This window comes from Heterodontus francisci, chromosome 3, assembly GCF_036365525.1.
Source record: "Heterodontus francisci isolate sHetFra1 chromosome 3, sHetFra1.hap1, whole genome shotgun sequence".
NCBI lineage: Eukaryota > Metazoa > Chordata > Chondrichthyes > Heterodontiformes > Heterodontidae > Heterodontus > Heterodontus francisci.
This window is the reverse complement of record NC_090373.1, coordinates 102,605,522-102,627,361: the sequence shown is the minus strand read 5'-3', so window position 1 is coordinate 102,627,361 and position 21,840 is coordinate 102,605,522. Positions and strand designations below refer to the sequence as shown.

The following is a 21,840-nucleotide window of genomic DNA, read 5'->3' as shown; positions in this document are numbered from 1 at the left end:
AAAGAAGAAAGACGAATGAAGCAAGCATTCCCCAGCTGATAAGATTTCCTACGGAGGACAAAGACATATCGGTTATGACAAAAACCCTCCCCCTTTATCTCGATTGCTCCAAATAGTTTGCAACATACTAAAAGTCAGAAGTGCAATGATCTCAGGGTCCTTTTATCATCAATGACTAAGAAATGCCGAAATGCACCCGAGGGCCTCAGGATGTGTCATTCATTGTGTTTAACTTCTTTTCCTTTTTTGTGTGCAGCTGTGAAATGTAATATCATCATTATAAGAGAATGTCAAACAATAACTCAATGGCTATGTCTGAGTTTCATGCTTTGTTGATTAATGATCAAGGTATTTGGGTTCTTTTTCCATGAGATGGGGGTCTTTCTTCAACTTTTCTTTTAAAATGATCTGATAGCTATTCACCAAAATTATTTTGCATTGTGCAATTTGAGGTATGTTTGCAAAAAATTGTTTCACAATACAAATAACATTTAATATCTTTTTTTAATGTGCCTTCTTTTTCCAAGCAGGAGAAGGGGGCATTTTATTCTTATTCACTCCCCTGCACCTTTCCCAGCCAGGAAGGTGCATGAGGGAGAGGCAATCTGGCCTAAAACCACTTTGGCTGCAGTTTTTGATCCAACCACGAGAAGACACATATTATAAAGACCGCAATTGTTGACAACGCGATCGGTAGATGGCGCTGTTTTGGCACATGCGCAGACGGTCTGCGTATGTGCGCACGCGGCGCATCCTGATGACGTATGCGAGAACGTAGCGTTGTCATGAAGTACTTTGAATTGGACCGTTATACTGTCATCAAAACAGTTCTGACAAAAGGCCATCAAACTGAAAAGTTGGCCAGAATCTTACCAAATCCCAGGCTGTCCTGCTGCCGGGACTGAAAGAATGTCCTGGCCAGACAGACAGTGGGACTTTGGGTGAGATTTTCTCCCCGAGGAACTGTTGGGAGGCTGCTACAGTTTACCTGGTGGTCTCCCCACCCGTCAGGGCCCGTCTTGACACCAGTAAAATTCCAGGCGGCGGAAAGTGGGTGTTAATTGGCTGATTAATTGGTCTAATTGACAGCCTGCCTAAGGTTAACCAACAGCTGCACCACTGACATTCCCACCGTTGAGAATATCCTATGGTGGCAGGAAGATGTCAGGCTCCACTCCCCCAATTTTAGCCTCCCAGCTTATTGCAAGAGGGGGGTGGTAAAATTCTGGCCGTTATCTCTATAACTGTCTTCACAGAGGCTGTCAGACCTGCTCTGTACTTGCAGCATTTTCTGTTTAGTTGCACTTCTGATGAAATGTCACAGATCTGAAACGTTAACTCTGTTTCTGTCTCCACAGATGCTGCTGAGTATTTCCAGCATTTTCAGTTTTTATTTCAGATTTCCAGCACCTGCAGTATATTGCTTTTGTATCGGGATGTGTGCTGTAAGGTTTAATACTTGATAGGTATTCTGAAGTTTTACTTGATTTGCATTTACCTTCCTCAGGTTAGAAAATGGTTTGAGTAGAATTCAGGACAGAGCAGATTCTTCATGATCTGACAAAGGAACAGGCTTGACGTAACAAATAACTTTTTCTCGTTCTAAGTTTTCTTGTGCCCTTAACTTTAAACTGGATCATTGGTAATTAATCTGTGCATTTTCATTTTAGGAAGTAAGGGCAAAGAGAAGAGAAAGAAATTAAGTAAAGAAGGCAATAAAGAAGCAACGCAAGGCAAACAAGGTAAAGATAACAATAGGGGTAAAGAAAATAAAGACATCAGAGAAGAACGAGTAAGGAAAGAAAAGCCTGAAAACAAGAAACGAAGAGGGCAGAATAAGAAACAGATACCTACAACAGTGAGCACTGTTCACTAAAAGCCTCACTTGGTTGCTGAGATTTCTGATGCTGCTATGTATTAACAAGCTAACCTATAGAGGTGCACTGTATAATGGATCCAGCGCTGGATTCCTACTTCTAATCCTTATTCCTGACCTTCATGGACATTGCTAATCATTTCAAGGACTACAGTTGAAGCCGAAAGTGTAGATATACCTAAGTTTATACAATATTAGGCATAATTGTACCCTGCCCCACTGAATAAATTAGAACTCCAGATGGTTAGCACAACAAGTATCGTGACTAGCCCTTTAAGGGTTAAAAAAAAAGCCAATTATGCTGAGAAAAACTATTCCATTTTAAGGGAAGTCTTTAGCTTTGGTGCTGGAGATTCCTCATCAAATGTGATGTGCATTTGTGCATGTTCTAGTTTCTGTATAAAATGACAATAGGATCTTTTTTCTTTTTTCTTTTAATTATTAACAGATTGCTGCCTTGTAATATAGAGGAATGTAATAAATGTCATTTGAAGCCTGGAGAACCAACTGTTACCTTTCTTTTAAAGTATTGTTTTTAAGTTTCCGTTTATGACCTCTGTAAGAAACAGTGCACACACCTGAGCTAGTGTCATTGTTGTCAACAGATGCCACTAAACTGCTTAAAAGCACCTGTATTTCAAATAAAAAAATATATTTCCTTTACTGAATTCTCAGACTATATGTTTATGACATGACTATCATTCTATGTTTAGCGTTATAGTATATAATTATTGTTATTTATTTATGAGTTTATTGCATATACATTTTGATTGACTGGAATGATAGAAATGCTTGCTACCCAAATCTGGCTCTTCAATTTGTTACACATTCCTGACAAGAACTCGGTAATGGCTACAGAGAACAGGTGTACTTGTCAGTAACACATTACCAGTAAGTTTTTCTGATTTTCATTATTTTCTTAATTTATGGATGCTGTTCAGTTTTTAACTGAACAATTAAATTAATAAGAAAAATACATGTTACAAATATCAGTGACAATTAGAGGAAAAATTCACTATTTCAAAAGATCTTAACAAAAATGTTTATTTATTTTTGAGTTGAAATCACATTGTGTGATATTAACTAAAATATTAGGGTTTTAGCATGTTTTTTTTTTGTATGCTGCTTTTAATGATGCATTTTAAATGGCTACTGAAACATAGGTTGAAAAACCTATGAATGCTCTTGTCGCTAGTATTGCACAGTACATTTTCTTGCTTATCATATAAATAATTCTCATTTTCTACTGATGTGCTGGAGACGCAATGAGAGAAAAAATTGCATCTTATATTAATTCCATGTGCAGCCAAGAAGGTTTTGTGAGAGTTATAAAAGTCAAGATTCTGGAAGATCAGCTAGGTTAATAAATCTGTTCATTGTTGAGGAGTAAACTCAATAAAAGCTGACCAAGGATATTTTTAAAATCTTGGAATTTACCTGTAAATTTTTAAAAATGAGAACAAAGATTCTTAAATGCTAATGGAGTAATTCGAGTGAATGAAGCGAAAAAAATACTGGAAGCATTCACATTGCTGAGATGAGGGGAACCATAGACTTCTATGTTAGGCTGAGCTAAATTGGCCAGATGTGATTCAGTGAAGCGATCAAAACTGTAAGCAATAAATAAAATAGATGGCTCCTCATCCTGGGGCTATTCCCAAGTTCAGAGATGAAGCAATCCTTCACTAATAAAATCCAACTCAATGCGTTTTCCACTTGCTCGTTGTGATTTATTTTTTCAATTTTCCCTCCGGATCTCCTAAAGGCACTAACAAATGGCAACAACCCTCCAGAACTTCTCCCAAGTATCTACTTTTTATATCTAAGGCCAGAGGGTGAAGAACAGCAAGCTATACAACAGTACATAAACTAACAGCCAAGCCTAATCCTGATCTTACACAATGTACACACACACATATATTTCTAATATATATATATATATATATATATATATATATATATGCCAGCAGGGGATCACTGAATTGCAATTGTGAGTATGGATCCTGGCCAATTTGCCTCTTACCTGGGTTTGTTGATGTAAAAATTGCACATATGCGGATACTCCATCTGACATCAGATTATATGAGAGACTCCCAGACTGGAAGGCTGAGTTCCACAGTGAGCATTTCATTTACCAAATATCAATATATTTGATTAATGACATGATTAGTATGCCATTGCATCTTTTAGACATGTTTGGTCAGTTTTCCACACAAGGGCTCGCAATAATGTCACATATTATAATCTTAACAAGTTGAAACTTACATTTCATTTACATTTTTATTTTCCTACTTTGTTTCCTTAAATCCACGAATGAACATTTGTGATTTTTGTTTATAATATTTGAAACTTGCTTATTTTAACTATTTAAGTCTAATTTTTGACATCCTTCCAACTTCTATTTGGGACATTTTTTGTACCATTCCCAATTCGAATGTTTAAAGTAGAATGATTTTCATTAAACATTTTTCATAAAACTTTTCTCATGGAATAGGAGAAGAGTCAGAAAAATTGTATATTATTTTCATCAATCTAATATCAAGCTGAAATGATATAATTGTGTTTCGATGTGGTTTATGTTAGTTATTGCAACATTTACTTATAAATTGTTACGACGAGGTGAGAAAGGGGTCCAGGGTTCACTCTCAGCCTTCACCTGGTCTTACCGTAACAGGGTTTAATTTTAAACACACCGTGTTTTTAAGCTCCCCCTTAGTGAATCCTTGTTCACGGCTTCCAATTGAATTCTATGAGCGTGCCGCAAATCGCAACAACACGCTCTGATCTCGGTGGCCCGCTCACACGGATCCACTGTCGCTAAGCTCCGGTGGTATTTCACGCCGGGACTCATTTAAATGGAGGGGGCAGAGCGGCCGCCCCTGATGACATAGAGGGGGTGGCTGCTCCATCCCCGGCAATGGCGTCCGGTGCCAGCACACAGGCGCTGGCACCAGCGCTGGTGCCATTTTTAAAGGGCTTCAAGCCCTGACAGCTGATGTAAAATTTTAAAGAGACCCGCACATTAAATTTCAATAAAAACAGTAAATTGAACATCAAAGCCCTTCTTCCACAGCCCCAGTGATCGAACAATGGGCTGCATTTTCAGAGTCCGCCACTGAAGTAGGCGACGGACATAAATAAATGCACCCCGTCTGCACGGGCACTATGTCATGGAACCGCCATGATTTCAAATGCAGTGGCTCGTTTGTGTGGCGATGACGTGGAGGAGGCAGGTGAGCCGTCGCTGGCAAAGACATCCGGCGGCAATATGCAGGCGCCAGCGCCATTTTTAAAGGATTTACAGCCCTTCATGTTGAGATTTAAAAATTAAAGGGCTAAGTCAGTTTTTTTTTAGAACATTACAGCGCAGTACAGGCCCTGCGGCCCTCGATATTGCGCCAACCTGTGAAACCATCTGACCTACACTATTCCATTTTCATCCATATGTCTATCCAATGACCATTTAAATGCCCTTAAAGTTGGCGAGTCTACTACTGTTGCAGGCAGGGCGTTCCACGCCCCTACTACTCTCTGAGTAAAGAAACTACCTCTAACATCTGTCCTATATCTATCACCCCTCAACTTAAAGCTATGTCCCCTCGTGTTTGCCATCACCATCCGAGGAAAAAGACTCTCACTATCCACCCTATCTAACCCTCTGATTATCTTATATGTCTCTATTAAGTCACCTCTCCTCCTCCTTCTCTCCAACGAAAACAACCTCAAGTCCCTCAGCCTTTCCTCGTAAGACCTTCCCTCCATACCAGGCAACATCCTAGTAAATCACCTCTGCACCCTTTCCAAAGCTTCCACATCCTTCCTATAATGCGGTGACCAGAACTGCACGCAATACTCCAGGTGCGGTCTCACCAGAGTTGAATTACCAAAAATCAGAAATAAATTACCTTTAAATTCAATTCCACCCCCACCCCCCCCCCCCCCAACTCACTGTATTTGAAAAAAGCAATAAAAAACGACGAAAGGTTCCTTTTTCTGATTCTGCACCGATCTCAACTGGTATCTACCACCAATTCTCAGTAATTCTATTCTGAACATATGGCAGACAAGTTTTCATGTTTAGCCACTCTCTGCCTACAGCTGACAAGTATATTCATTTGTCTGAATTCTAGCCTTTTTATCTACAAACAGATGTTACCTGGTTACATCATGCCAACTCTCACTCTTCTGCCTTTTCAATTGGGTAAAAAATGTCATTTGAGGCTGGAACTTATTCAATCAAACCCATTTGTTCAGTGACTTACACTTCCAAAATGACAAGGGTGGGAGTAAAGAAGATGATGGAAAAATTTGTTTTTGGTTATAGCAAATATAGAATGATGGAACCATTGAAAAATTACAGCATGGAAAGAGGCCATTCAGCCTGTCGTGCCTGTGCCAGCCGGAAAAAAAACTAGCCACCCAATCTAATCCCACCTTCCAGCACCTGGTCCATAGCCTTGTAGGTTACAGCACTTCAGGTGCATGTCCAGGTACCTTTTAAAAGAATTGAGGGTTTCTGCCTCCACCACCACTCCTGGAAGTGAATTCCAGACACCCACTAACACCTGAGTGAAAAAGTTGTTCCTCGTGTCCCCTCTAATCCTTCTACCATTCACCTTAAATCTGTGCCCTCTGGTAATTGACCTCTCCGCTAGGGGAAACAGGTCCTTCCTGTCTACTCTATCTAGGCCCCTCATAATTTTGCACACCTCTATTAAGTCACCCCTCAGACTCCTCTGCTCTAAGGAAAACAACCCTAGCCGATCCGATCTTTTTATCATAGCTGCAACATTCGAGCCCTGGCAACATTCTTGTAAATCTCCTCTGTACTCTCTCCAGAGCAATTATATCCTTTCTGTAATGTGGTGACCAGAACTGTATGCAATACTCCAACTGTGGCCTAAACAGCATTTCATACAGTTCCAGCATTACATCCCTGCTTTTGAATTCTGTACCTTGGCCAATAAAGGAAAGCAATCCATGTGCCTTCTTCACCACTCAATCTACCTGTCCTGCCACCTTCATGGGCCTGTGAACCTGCACTCCAAGGTCTCTCACTTCTTCTACCCCTCTCAATATCCTCCCATTTATTGTTTATTTATTTGCCCTCTTCAAATGTATTACCTCACACTTTTAGTTTAGTTTAGTTTAGAGATACAGCACTGAAACAGGCCCTTCGGCCCACCGAGTCTGTGCTGACCATCAACCACCCATTTATACTAATCCTACACTAATTCCATATTCCTACCACATCCCCACCTGTCCCTATATTTCCCTACCACCTACCTATATTAGGGGCAATTGCTAATGGCCAATTTACCTATCAACCTGCAAGTCTTTGGCTTGTGGGAGGAAACCAGAGCACCCGGAGGAAACCCACGCAGACACAGGGAGAACTTGCAAACTCCACACAGGCAGTACCCAGAATTGAACCCGGGTCACTGGAGCTGTGAGGCTGCGGTGCTAACCACTGCGCCACTGTGACGCCCACTCTGGATTGAATTCCATTTGCCACTTATCCGTCCACTCAACCAAACCATTGATATCTTTCTGGAGTCTACGGCTATCCTCTTCACTATCAACTACATGGCCAATGTTTGTATTATCAGCAAATTTCCCAATCATGCCACCCACATCTAAATCCAATTCATTAATATATACCACAAACAGTAAGGAATCTAACACTGAGCCCTGTGGAACGCCACTGGAAACAGCTTTCCATTCACAAAAACATCCGTCGACTACTACCCTTTGTTGCTTGTCCCTGAGCCAATTGCAGATTCAACCTGCCACATTCCCCTGTATCCCATGGGCTTTCATTTTACTGACCAGTCTGCCATGTGGGACCTTGTCAAATGCCCCAAGTGGCAGTTTATCCTGTCCCTCAGAATAGAATCTAACAATTTACCCACCACAAAGGTCAGACTGACCAGCCTATAATTATTTGGCGTATTCCTCTCACCCTTTTTAAACAATGGTCCAACGTTCGCAGACCTCCAATCGTCTGGTACCTCTCCTGTATCTAGTGAAGATTTGAAGATGATCCTCAGTGCATCCACTATTTCCTCCCTGGCTTCCTTTAACAACCTGGGATGCAATCCATCCAGCCCTGGCGATTTATCTACTTTCAAGGATGTCAGACCCTCTGATACTTCCTCTCTCATTATCCTTATTGTATCTAATATTTCACACTCCTCCTCTTTTACTACAATGTCTATATCAACCCTCTCCTTTGTGAAGACAGGGCCAAAAAACTCATTAAGAACCCTGCCCACATCTTCTGCATCCATGCATAAGTTCCCTTGTACATCTCTGATAGGCCCTACCCTTTCCTTAGTTGTCCTCTTGCTCTTAATGTCCTGATAAAACATCTTCAGGTTTTTCTTGATTTTACCTGCCAATAATTTTTCATGTCCTCTCGTTGTTTTTCTAATTTCCTTTATTACTTCACCCCTGCACTTTCTATACTCCTCTAGGCTTTCTAAAGTATTAAGATTTTTGTGATCATCATAAGCTGGCCTTTTCTGCTTTAACTTAGAGTAAGTAGCTGTCAAATTACATTAAAAAAAAGACAGAAAAAATAGAAAAATAAACTAACTGAGAAAAAAGCAATAGGGTGAGCTGAACTAAATAAGGTTAAATCTAAATGCATATGAGCAATGAATACAGGCACATAAAAATAAAAAACAAACATAAATGTTTTTAATAGTTATAACGAAATATGGCAGGAAGATCATAAAATATATATAACTAAATGTAAAAGGTGTAGAAAAATAGAGAAAGCAGGTGTAAAATAAAGTAATTATAGAAAGAGACCAGAAAACCTCAGAGGTAAAAATGCTCAGCTAGGAAAGAACTGATTAAAGTGATTTAAGAATGACCTAGCACAGGTAAATTGGGAAAGATGATTGCAAAGTAAAGCAGTAATGGAACAATCGAGGGCATTCAGGAAAGAGATAGTTCAGGTAGAAACTAAGCTTATTCCTTTGAAGGGAAAAGGTAGAGCATCCAAAATTAATATGCCCCAGATGACAAAGTAAATAAAAGTTAAAATAAAACAGAAAAAGAAGGCTTATGCCAAATGTCAGGAGCAAAGGAGTTCAATAAAGAGATGTACTTTGCAATAAAAACAAGAAATGCTGGAACCACGCAGCAGGTCTGGCAGCATCTGTGGAAAGAGAAGCAGAGTTAACGTTTCGGGTCAGTGACCCTTCTTCAGAACTGACAAATATTAAAAATGTCACAGGTTATAAGCAAGTGAGGTGGGGGTGGGGCAAGAGATAACAAAGGAGAAGGTGTAGATTGGACAAGGCCACATAGCTGACCAAAAGGTCATGGAGCAAAGGCAAACAATATGTTAATGGTGTGTTGAAAGACAAAGCATTAGTACAGAAAAGGTGTTAACGGACTGAACATTGAACAGCAGCAAGTGCAAACATGAAAAGAAAACAGTGGGTAGGCAGGACCCTGAGCTTCCGGTTGCTTGCCATTTCAACACTCCCCCCTGATCTCATGCTCACATCTCTGTCCTGGGATTGCTGCAGTGTTCCAGTGAACATCAACGCAAGCTCGAGGAACAGCATCTCATCTACCGATTATGCACACTACAGCCTGCCGGACTGAACATTTGAGTTCAATAATTTCAGAGCATGACAGCCCCCCATTTTACTTTTATTTTTAGTTGTTTTTTCTTTTTTCTTTTTTACATTTTTTACAACCCCCTTTTTTTGCATTTATTTCATTTCACCTTAGTTTGTTCAGTTTGCTTACCCATTTTTTTTTTCAGGTTTGCACTTGCTGCGTATGTTCTGTTAGAACAAACTGTCTTCAACTAAAAGCCAGTTCAAAATTTAATTGCAACAAATGTATCGCTTGCTACTCACTCCCAGTGGCTGTATCTATGGTAACGAGAATGCATCCTTTGAACCCCAGTCTCCAAATGGCTGTTTCTAATGGCAACCGAGAATTCACCTTTCTATAACTCCTGAGGCTTGTCGGTTCTTAAAGCAATGCTGGTCTTTGGCAAGCCTTAAAGGCAAACTGCATATTCCTGGAAAAAACTACAGGACCATGACAGTGTCCATATACACAAATCCTTAAAGATGGCATGGCAAGTTGATAAGATGATTAAAAAAGCATATGCGGTACATGGGTTTATAAATAGAGGGGAAAAAAAGAAAACCAAAGCCTCAGCTGGAGAATTGTGGTCTATTCTGGGCACCACAATTCAGGAAAGTTGTAAAGGCCTTAGAAAGGGTACAGAGGTGGTTTATCAGGATGTTACCAGGGACCTCAGTTATGAGGAGAGGTTGGAAAAGTTAGGACAGTTCTCCTTGGAACAGAAACAATTAAGAGGTGATCTAACAGATATTTTCAAGATGGTGAGAGGTTTTGATAGAGTAGATAGAGAAAACTTATTTCCTCTGCTGACTGGGTCAGAGGTCATTGATTCAAAATAATTGGCAAAAGATTTAGAGGGGGGATGAGAATTATTTTTCAATAGAGGGCTGGATTTTGTTCCCAGCCCAATGCTGGGTTCTGTGGTGGGTGTGGGTGTGAGGGGTGGGGAGAATCAGAGCTTCAGTGGCCGCCACGGAACCCAACACTGAGATTGTCAGGCCCGATCTTCCCAACTGCGGGGAAGCTCCATGATGGCCCCTCTGTGACAGGACACAAGTTAGCATATTTAAATTACATATTTGCATGAATTAAAATGCAAACCGCAGTAATCTTACCTTCAGTTCCCGATCTTCAGTCTGATGTGTGGCACTCACACGCCTTTACTTTCCCGTCCAGGAAAAGCTGGCGCCACCGAGGTGGGGAAGGGGTGAACTCTGCACTCTAACGGGTATGGGGTGGGGAGGGGGTGAACTCTGCACTCTGATGGGTATGGGGGGAAGGGGTGAACTCTGCATTGTGGTGAACTGTTTGCAGGGCTGGCAGCCTTTTAAAAATAGTGCAAGCACCTGCTCCTCCAACGGGTGTTGCCGAGGCCGCCCGCGCCACATGACTGGGAGGCGGGGGGGGTGGCAACTGCTGTCAATTTGTAAAGTGGCTGCCTGCTGTGTAATCATGGCGGCATGGCAGCGCGGGTCCTGTGGGCAACAGCTGCCATGTTCCACACACCTGCTGCTGCTCCCAGCAGCGGGACTACAAAATCCAGCCCAGAGAGTTGTTGAGATCTGTAACTTTCCACCTGAAAAAGTGGTGGTAGCTAATTCCATAGTAATTTTAACAGGTAGTTGGACAGGTAGCTGAGGATCAGGAATTTACAAACAAAAAGCAGGAATGTGGAACTAAGCACGACTGCTCTTTCAAAGAACCAGCACCAGCATGGCAGGCTGAATGGTCTTCTGTGCTGCATGTTTCTATGATTTAATGAAAAGTAAATGGGCTATGGCGTTTTTAAAATATTGACAGGAATTTCAAACAAAAGTGTTAAACATTCATATATTAATTGCACAGCATGGCTTTACCTTAAATGTATTCTCAATGTTAAACCTTTTATAAAAATTGTTTCAACTGTTTATTTTTGATATTACAGTTATAAAGCAATTCCTGATATTGGAGTAACTTTATTACATTATTGTTTGTTTCAGTATTACAAGCTGGGCCACAGAGATAACAAACTCCAGTCAAAACTAGGAAATTGAAGGGTGGATTGTTTAAGTGTTGCAAAGTCTTTGCAGGTGAGGAGGGGGTCAAAGGACTCCCCTCTCGTCCCTTTCCTTGTTTGACCGCAACAGGGTTCATTTTTTTTTGGAAGTATATATGCTTGCCAATTCAGTGAGTGTTTAACTACTTACATGCTACGATTATTAAAATAACCAATCTGACAGATTTTTTTGAGGTTAACAAAGAAAGAGGTTAGCTTTATTGTAAATAAACCGATCTAAGTAAAATAATAAAATACGTGCCAACTTTCACACATACACACACCTGCAAATATGTTACAGAATGGGAAAGGATAGGTTGATCGGATTAGAGTTCAGAGCAATAAAAAAGGAGTTATACAGCCTGTGGAGGTTGATGACTCGGCTAGCTTTCAGCTGAATTCTGTGGTCCTGAGGCTTCCGACTTGCAGATGTGGACAGCAAATCTGGTGGTTCTCCTGGAAACAGCAATGCGGATGACTTCCTTCACGGGGTCTCTGTCTGCAGCAGTGATAGGCCTAGGTGTACCGTCCAGCAGGCAGGGTTCAAAACTTGCCAGGTAGACTGGAGAGAGAGCGAGGGATCCCACTTGGGTCTTCTCTGGTCAGTGTCTAGTTGCTTGTCTGGTCTGCAGGGAAAAAAACAGCTTAAACACACAGATGATGGGCCTGTCACATGACTGCCATCTAGTGTGTATTTCCTCTTACAACTTAATCAGTTCCTATCTAGCAATTGCCTTGTCTCAAGCAAGGTCCCATTGTTCAAGTGATTAGGTGTGAGTGGTTTGTCTCCACCAGTTTAATGTCCCAAGTGATTTCCTCAATGTCTTGTTAATGGGGACAGGACAGGTCGTTCACTCAAAATTCCCAGGTCATTGTTCTTGCCGGGGAATGAGCAGACACTCGTCTCCACCTCGATACATTGGAATGTAAGATCTAGTGATGCAAATTGCCGGGTCATTTTAGCTGCTAGTAATATCACCTTTTATCTGTTCCTTTTTCCCATTTAAAAAAAAATTCAGGTTTCCAGCTGGTGGGTTAAAAAATCATCATTTGGCATAGCACGCTTTCATGACACTATAGTAATGGAAGAGACATGAGCCATGCCAAAAGTACAAAACAAATTTAAACATTATTTTTCTAAAGTTGCATAATGTTGTAGCACAGCCAAATAAGGAATTTTTAAAAATCTTGTGTGCCAAATGCTAAATTAGTGTCAGGCACCAACAAAAATAAAAAATTAGTTTCCTAATGAGTCATTGATTACATGATTAAAAGGCTGGTTCAACAATTTTTGAACACAGTTCAGACAATATGCATTAGTTACACAATTTAGTCAGAAATAAATATGGGTTTGCTTTAGTCTGACATCCCTTCCGGGAAACATCTTCCATTGAAGAGAGAAATGCTTATCCTAACAAAGGACAGTGTGGCACAATGGGCTAGCACACTGTCCTTTCACCTCTGGAAACCAAGTTCTGATCCATTCTAAATAGATCTCTCCTTGCTGCTTTGTGTCTTAGACTAGGACTTTCAAATTGAATGAACTAAAGCCAGACCATTCATACATACACCACAGAGGTAAGTTTCTGACTTTGCACTGCTGGTGGGGCTTGGGTCTTCAACGTGTACATCTTAATGACAGATAAGTGGCCCTGTACCAGCTTGGTACAGCTTTGGCCTTGTAAATGGTATTGCCCATTTTAATGCTGTGATCTCTGAGTGATCCTGCCTGGCATATCTTCTGTCATTGTGGGGATAAGGGGGTGGGTGTGGGGCTGGATGGGTCAGATGCAACTTCACCCTAAGCAGTAGTCCCATCTATGCTTATTCTGGCTATACCCTCCTGCTGAGCACTTCTTCAGCATGTCAGCTGATCTGCATGGGGGAATAATAAGAGCAAAAAACCCAGTGTATGGCTCTCTCCATCTGATATCCCCAGCATGTTGAAGGCAGACAAGACAATCGTTATAGATTGATGACTAAGGCCTCTTTCACAGCAGTTTGCACATTCACAACAGACACCTTTGCCTGGGTTTAGGACCTCTGTCACTGATGCTCTGTTGCAAATAGTCTTGGAATTATCACATGTACCATGTTGGACTGCAGTTCAACTATGCAACCTCCTTTTGAAGGCAATGCCTTGAAGTTCAGATTCGAACAAGAGCTCCTCTTCAATTTCTATAGGCGAACCCTCAAAATCACCCACAGGTCCCAGAGCTACCACTTGGACTGCAGTTGTGCAAGAAAGCGACCCATCACCGTCCAGTCAGGGAAACTCGGGGATTGGCAATAAATGCCAACCTTATCAGCAACAACTTCATCCTGAGAATGAATTTAAAAAACAAGAATTATAGATGTTGAGCTAAAATCCCTTTAAATGTAGGCTCAGCGCATGATGCATAGTTGCATGCAATGGGCTCTCCACAATTGGCACCAGACTTGAAGGGTGCCTGGCACACTCTTTAATGGAAGTGCAGTGCAGTGGTTATGTTACTGGACATGTAACCCAACAACCTGGACTAATAATCCAGAGAATGTGCATTCAAATCCCACCATAGCAGTCGGAGAATTTGAATTCTGTTTCTTTTAGAAAGCTGGTATCTATAAAAGTTATCATGAAGCTTCTAGATTGCCATATACATCCAACATGTTCATTAATGTCCTTTGGTGCAGGAAACCCACTCCCTTACCCAATCTGGTACATATGTGATTCCAATCCCACAGCAATCTGGTTAACTCTGAATTGCCACTGGGAACTGGCCTAGCAAGCCATGGAGTTAAATCAAAATGCTACATAATCCTGGAACTCCCTACTTAACAGTAGTGCAGGAACACTTTCACCAAGAGACTGCAGTTATTCAAGAAGAGCTTTTTGAGATTGGAATTCCTTTGCTCTGAGTTGAAAATGGATGTAAGCTGCCATTACAGAGACATGGCTGTAGGGTGACCAAGTTTCAGTTCCTCTTCGGCCATCACCAAATGCTTCTGCCCAAGGTATCATCTAGTGCATCTTCTTAAAACCATCTCAATACCTCAATGTGGAATGCCTATGCTGGTGCTTTGTACAGAAGAAATGAGTGGCACAGGGTAATGGGAGATGATGGCTTCTTTGGTAGAACTGAGACCTATGGCTGACTTTAAGGGTTCACCTATAGAAATAGAAGAGGAACATGTCTGAATCATGGCTGCAAGACATTGCCTTCGCAGGGACGTTGCTCAGCTAATAACGCGTTTCATGGTGGTGGAAAATATGCATATGCGTGAATGAGTGAGCAAGCAAATTGAAGAATAATAATAGGAAAAGGATGACACTAGCCCTGAGATTCAAGAAGGCCTCCACCTTCACCCTGGTTTACTTCCTCAATGTTCTCAGACCAAGGACATTGACTAAGTTTGGACATGCCATGCTCAAAGATCTAAAGTTAGGGTACCTCTTCCAGTTTGGTTTTTCTCCCTCCAGTTGTATAGTGCCATATCCTGCAAGCAGAGTAGCAGTATTGAAATACTGCAAGGGAAGAGTATATAAAGCACAAGACACAATTGTCCATCCGGCATTCCAGCTTGTGTATAAGCAACATTTTTTATTCTTTCATGGGATGCAGGTGTCGCTGGCAAAGCCAGCATTTGTTGCCCATCCCTAATTGCACTTGACAACTGAGTGACTTGCTAGGCCATTTCAGAGGGAAGTTAAGAGTCAACCACATTGCTGTGTGTCTGGAATCACATGGAGGCCAGATCAGGTAACGACAGCAGATTTCCTTCCCTAAAGGACAATGAGTGAACTAGATGGGTTTTTATGATAATTGCTGATAGTTTTATGGCACCATTACTGAGATTAGCTTTCAATACAGATTTTTATTAATTATTTGAATTTTTTAAATTAATTAATTGAAAGTCAAGCATTTTCATCTCTGCCTGCAGATGCTGGTGTATGGGTATCAATGAGTGGGTACAGAGCAGCTCTCATGCCTGGCAGCCCTTCAGTTCCTCCTTTCTTCTAACTACTTCACATAAGAGCATTCCCAATGGGAAATTCATTAGTGCCACATTAGTGTGGTAATGGAGCAACAACAAAAAAAATTGGCACAATGACTCGTAAGAGTACAAAAAATTATAAAAACCTAGTGGCCAGCAGAAATAAAAAAACACATAAAAAGTTCAAATTGTCAAAGAAAATGGACTAAAAATATTTCCCTTTGTGTTACTGTCCTTTAAATGAATTGCCTCCTGACTTCTCCACCCCCAGCAATGCCTGGTTTTCTAGATGTAGTTTCCGCTAGATGCCATAAACAGCCGCAAGTTGGCAAATTGTCACCATTCCATATTTTAAGGAAGCCTCCATCTGTTTTGAATGGGAGGTTCCACTGCCATATGCTGAAACATACACTGCAGAATTCCAACTGATTTCTGGACAGGTTTACACTATATTATGGCCCGCCTGCTTCTGTTTCTAGGTGCGATGCAGACCAAAGTTGGCCCGATATCTTCTCAAAACCATGGTAGGTTGTGGACATAACAGGTGGTGGATCTCTAGAGGGACCCATTCTTTTACTTAGATTTTACCCCTTAGTCAGCACAAGTACATAAAAAGTTATGGTTGGCTGATTTTCAATTTATGAAAATGACTGGAAAGCAACCATTGCAAAAGAGAGACTGGAATCCTGTAATAATTTTTACAGACCCTCATTAAAGACTCTGGCTTAAATGAATACTGCGTGAGTTCTGGGAAACAGTCTGTACCATAAACTGGCCTTGTTACAAAATGAAAGACTATTTAATCAAAATTACAGCTTTCTTGTCAGTCAAGCAGACTACATAACTCACCAGTAATTTATATGATTTTGTTTGGTAGATCCAGACAAACTGGATAAAATTACATTTCTTTTAAATTGAAATTATGTGGTTTGGAAACTGAAATTGGAGAAAGGCTAATGCTAACAGGCAGAAGATCACAGCAGCCCGCCATGGAGCCCAATGCTGGGATTGCCATGCCCGATCTTCTCGGGGGTGGCGAGGCTCCATGGCAGCCCCCCGACGTTCGGAGATGGGACCCGACTTTAAATATTTAAATAAACCTTATGGATACATTTACATACAATTCCCTGCCATCTTACCGGATGTCTGGGAACTTCAGTGCGAAGGGCGGCACTCGTGCCTTCCCTTTCCCATCCAGGGAAGGCTGGCACCACTTAGGCAGGGCAAGGGGGAACTAAGGGTTTTTAGTGCGGGGGTGGGGGGGAAACAGGGTCAACTCTCTGCAGTTCTAGTGTGTGGGGTGGAGGGGGTGGAAGGGGTGACCTCTGCATTAGTGTGGTCTTGGTGCTATGACACGTGGTAAGGGGGTTAAATTTTAAATGGCCCCATTAAGAACTACATACGATTGCAATCCACAACCTCACAAATTTATTAAGAGTTTAAAACAACTGGCCCCCATCGCTGCCCCTCACCCCCACCCCCCCACCACCACTCACAAGCCCAGCTGGCCTCACTCCAATGATGCAAGAGCCTTCAGCAGCCATGTTCTTTCCCCCACTTCTGAGGCAAGGTCCCCTTGCAGATTCACCAGAAACCCGCCAAAATTAATTTATTTAAAAATAGTGTGCACAGCTTCATTGGGTGAAATTTTATCTAAACTGACCCACTGATAGTGAGTCAGAAACTCGATTGTTTCAGCAGCAGGCTTTGCCATGACTGTTTAACTCAGCAATGGCATTAGCATCCCACTTCTGGGTTTCTCGACCAATCACAGAGTGCAGCTGTGGTGGCAACTGCTCTCTGTCAAAGGAAGGATTTCTATTTAAAAGGATGCCGGCAAGCTCAGCAAAACTGCAGACAAACTTTACAGTGAAGGGTTATGCAAGTGAAGAAATAGTAGGAAGACGTGAGAAAGCTTCCCCCTGGTTCTCTGACTCTTCCCTGGAGGCCATGCTGGAGGCAGTGAGGGCCCATAGGGAGGTGCTGTTTCAGGGTGGGAGGATGAAGCCAGCGTCACTGATGAAGCAGGCATGGCTGGAAGTAGCGGAGGCTGTTTGCAACAGGACTGTGGTGGCCAGGACCTGGATACAGTGCCCAAAAACAGTTAATGACCTCATTTACATCAGGAAAGATGAGTAGCATACCACTTTTGGGTGGCATCCATTACTCTCTAACCTTCTGAGCATTCTCCTGCACAGCAGTTCTCTGACCAACATACCTTGCAGTTCCACACATTCCTTTCTCCCCAGGCACCACCTCAAATCTCCATCTCAACACTCACATTCATCCTCATCCTCTTGCCATCTCGCATCCGAACCTCATGGTCACCCTCCACAAATGTTCTCTCTCCTTTCCACACATTGCACCTCTCACAGTCATAACTCTCCGCTTTTCTTCATTGCAGGAGAGAGCACAAACTCCAGGGAGAGGCAGGGAACCAGGGTGAACCTGCAGCCATAATCACCCTGACCACTGGGAGGAGCACACCTTGGACATTGGCAGAGTGGCAAATACATTAGACATTGGTGAGGCTGAGCTACAGACACTGTGATGCATCAGGAAGGAGGACAGCTACCTGGACACTTTGTTCCAGAAGGCAGTCACATCCCATTGGATAGCGTCTTCTGATTTGGTCAGTGGTCAGGTACAGGAGGGTGTGACTGCAAGTGAGGCAGGTAAGGGGATCAAGAAGGCAGAAGTGGAGGTGCCTCAGTCCTTGCAATTGTCCAACAGGTTTGAGGTTTTTATAGCTTGTATGGATGAGAGCGAGGGCTGCAGGGTGGATGAGCAAACAGACCATGGCACCATGGTACAGGAAGCATTCAAGCGGAGGAAGTAAATAGAAATGTAGTGGTAGTAGGGGACAGGATAGTCGGGGAACAGACACCGTTCTCTTCAGATGAGATAGAGAGTTGAGAAGGCTGTGTTGCCTTCCCTGTGCTAGGGTTTGGGACATCTTCTCAGTGCTGCAGAGGAACTTGCAATGAGAGGGGGAGGTCTTCACCTGAACCATGCTGGGACCAGTGTTCTGGTGAGTCATATAATTAGGGTGGTAGAGAGGGCTTTAAACTAAATAGTGGGGGCGAGGGATCAAGTGAGGGAAGATGTGATACATTAAAGAGAGAGGACAAGGTAAGAGAGCAAAGTAACAATAAGGGAATTGATAATCTGAGTGTGGCAGGAAGTAATAGAGTGTACAAACTTAAGAGTGCACCAGCAGATAAGGCTAGAGGTTGCGAAAATAATAAAAAGATAGAATTAAAGGCACTCTATCTGAATGTTCACAGTATTCGCAACTAGGTAATTGAATTGACAGCACAAATGGAAGTAAACAGGTATGATCTAATTGCCATTACGGAGACATGGCTGCAGGGTGACCAAGGCTGGGAACTGAATGTCCAAGGGTATTCGGCATTTAAGAAGGGTAGAAGGAAAAGGAGGTGGGGTAGTGCTGTTAATAAAGGATGAGATCAGTACCTTAGTGAGAGAGGATCTTAGATCAGAAGATCAAGATGTAGAATCAGTTTTGGTGGAGCTAAGAAACAGCAAGGGGCAGCAAACATTGGTAAGAGTTGTTTATAGGCCACCAAACAATAGTGGTAATGTAGGGCAAGGTATAAATCAGGAAATTAGAGGTGCATGTAACAAGGATAATACAGAAATCATGGGGGACTTCAATTTACATATAGACTGGGAAAACCTAATTAGCACTAATGCTGTGGAGGACGAATTCCTGGAATGTATATGAGATGGTTTTCTGGAACAGTATGTTGGGGAACCAAGTAGAGAACAGGCTATTTTAGATCTAATATTGTGCAATGAGAAAGGACTAATTAATAATCTCATTGTAAAGGAACCTCTAGGGAAGAGTGACCATAACATGATAGAATTTTACATAAGTTTGAAAGTTAGCCAGTATTGCAAGAGGATTCGAGCACAGGAATAAAGAAGTCTTGTTGCAATTGTATAGAGCCTTGGTGAGACTATACCTGGAGTACCGTGTACAGTTTTGTTCTCTTTACCTTAGGAAGGAGTGCAACAAAAGTTCACCAGACTGATCCTTGGGATGGTGGAATTGTCCTATGAGCAGACTGGGCCTATATTCTCTAGAGTTTAGGTGATCTCATCGAAGCATACAAAATTCTTACAGGGCTTGACAGGGTAGATGCAGGAAGGATGTTTCCCCTGGCTGGGGGGGGTTCAGAACCAGCAGACACAGTCTCAGAATAAGAGGCAGACCATTTAGGACTGAGATGAGGAGGAATTTCTTCACTCAGAGGGTGGTGAATCTTTGGAATTCTCTACAGCAGAGGGTGGTGGAGGCTCAGTCATTGAGTATATTCAAGACAGAGATTGATAGATTTCTAGATATTAAAGATATCAAGGGATATGGGAATAGTGTGGGAAAATCGTGTTGAGGCAGAAGATCAGCCACATCTAATTGAATGTTGGAGCAGGCTCGATGGTGGGGAGATGGGGGTGGGCCACAGACCTGGTGACAGCATTAGATATCACACTGTTATTTGGCACTTAACAGTCACTCATGTTAAATTGATATCACCATTAACTGAAATGTCATGATATGCATTATGTCGAGTTTGTTCTCTTTCCCCATGTCAGCACTAACTCATTTCTTTCATCTCCCACAGGTCCTTCAAGAGTGACAGCAGAGCTGCTGCGGGAGGAAGCTGAGGACTCCTCAGAGGAGGGTTAGCAGTCTGAGGATGCACCATCACACGACTCATGCGCACCCTCCAGCACAAGGTACACACCTCAGTGGGTACTGCATTAGAGATAGCTTGGTTGTCACAAGGTGAGGAGCACATCATATGTCAACAGAAGCAGATGCTGAAGACAGGGACAGCATTGAAGAGTTCCTGTTGGAGGGTGCAGGACACTCCAAGCTCTGCTCAGCTGGATGCTGACGCTGAGCCTCAGGGGTCATCCACGAAGAGGGAACTTGTGTCAGCATTTCCAGAGGCAGTGTGCAGCCTTGGAGAGAGAGTGGAGGAGACCATCTCTGTCAAGAATGCCATGATTTCACAGGCATTTGCACTAATGTCCAACTTCATGGAAAGAGTGGCCACCTGCATGGAGAATCAGACATGGCAAGCCAATGAGTGCATGCTGGCCCTGATAAATGGTCTGCACTATCTGTTGCTTTACACAGGACGGAGGAAAGCCTTGCCTTGGTGACTCATTGGCTCACTGAAATGCAGCCAAGTTCTGTCCAGCTCTGGCTGGCAGCGAATTGCAGGTGGGCCAGGAGAGGGAAGATGGCAAAAGGACTGATGGCAGTGCGGACTCTTTTCAAGCACACCCCTGGACAGATGCAGGTGGGGCACTCTTTGGCAGGGCCCTCATGGGCTCCAAAACCCAGAGGACGTCCGTCATGGGCATCTCATCTGTCAAAGCAGGGGAATGAGCCGCCTGCCTCCAGCTCTGCTGAAGCCACAGGGGTTGCAGCACAAAGAAGTATTGGGAAACAGATGGGAAAGACATATTAGTTGCACAAGGGGATTCACTTGGGTATGTAGCACAATGTTAGTGCCTTTATGTTAATATTTATTTCAATGGATGAAACATTTTGTTTGAAATAAACAGTCTCCTGGCCTCTACTTTGTTGTTGCATCCTGAATTCCACTTAAGACAATAGCCTTTCAGGTGAATGGTATGACCAGATTTTATGAGGAGGAAAGGAAATGAATATGACAGGTGAATTGTTGACTGTTAGAATGAATTGTGCTTGTGGAGTGGGGTCGGTTGTGGAGGGAGGGGTGGTAGAGAACAGGATTTCTGATTGCACTGCCAGATTGCCTCACATGCTCAGATTAGCAGAACCGTGCCTGTATGAGGCCGTCATGTGCTTCTCTGGAAGCCAGGTGAGCAACTGCAGGCATCATGGTCACATCTTCATCCTCGTCCTCCTCAGAAGACTAGGATGCTGATTGGTCTGTAGCTTCTTCTTCCTGCAGCTCCATTCTTCTCTGCAGTGCAATGTTGTGAAGGGTACAGCAGACCACAACCAATTTGGAGACCTTTGATGATGATACTAAAGGGCACCCCAGATCTTTCGAGGCACCTGAATCATATCTTCAGCAACTCAGTAGCCTGATCTATTCTCGCCTTTGTGTTATGTGGCTCTACTAATAATGATTTCCTTCAGTACCTCCCTCTCACTAAACCCTGTGTTCCCCAACATTTCTGGTATGATATTTATGTCCTCCTTTGTGAAAACAGAACCAAAGTATGCATTTAGTTGGTCAGCCATTTCTTTGTTCCCCATAATAAATTCCCCTATTTCTGACTGTAAGGGACCTACATTTGTCTTCAC

General features: G+C 42.5%; 1 protein-coding gene across 1 annotated transcript in view; it reads left to right on the top strand.

The window, feature by feature from the left end:
* Nucleotides 1–2,514, top strand: part of rspo3 (R-spondin 3) — a 126,880-nt gene extending 124,366 nt beyond the window's left edge. The window contains exon 5 of the mRNA XM_068018205.1: nucleotides 1,671–2,514. Within this exon, the coding sequence (XP_067874306.1) occupies nucleotides 1,671–1,876 (206 nt within the window). The 3' untranslated portion in view covers nucleotides 1,877–2,514. The remainder of the gene's footprint in view (nucleotides 1–1,670) is intronic.
* The last annotated feature ends 19,326 nt before the right edge of the window (nucleotides 2,515–21,840 follow it).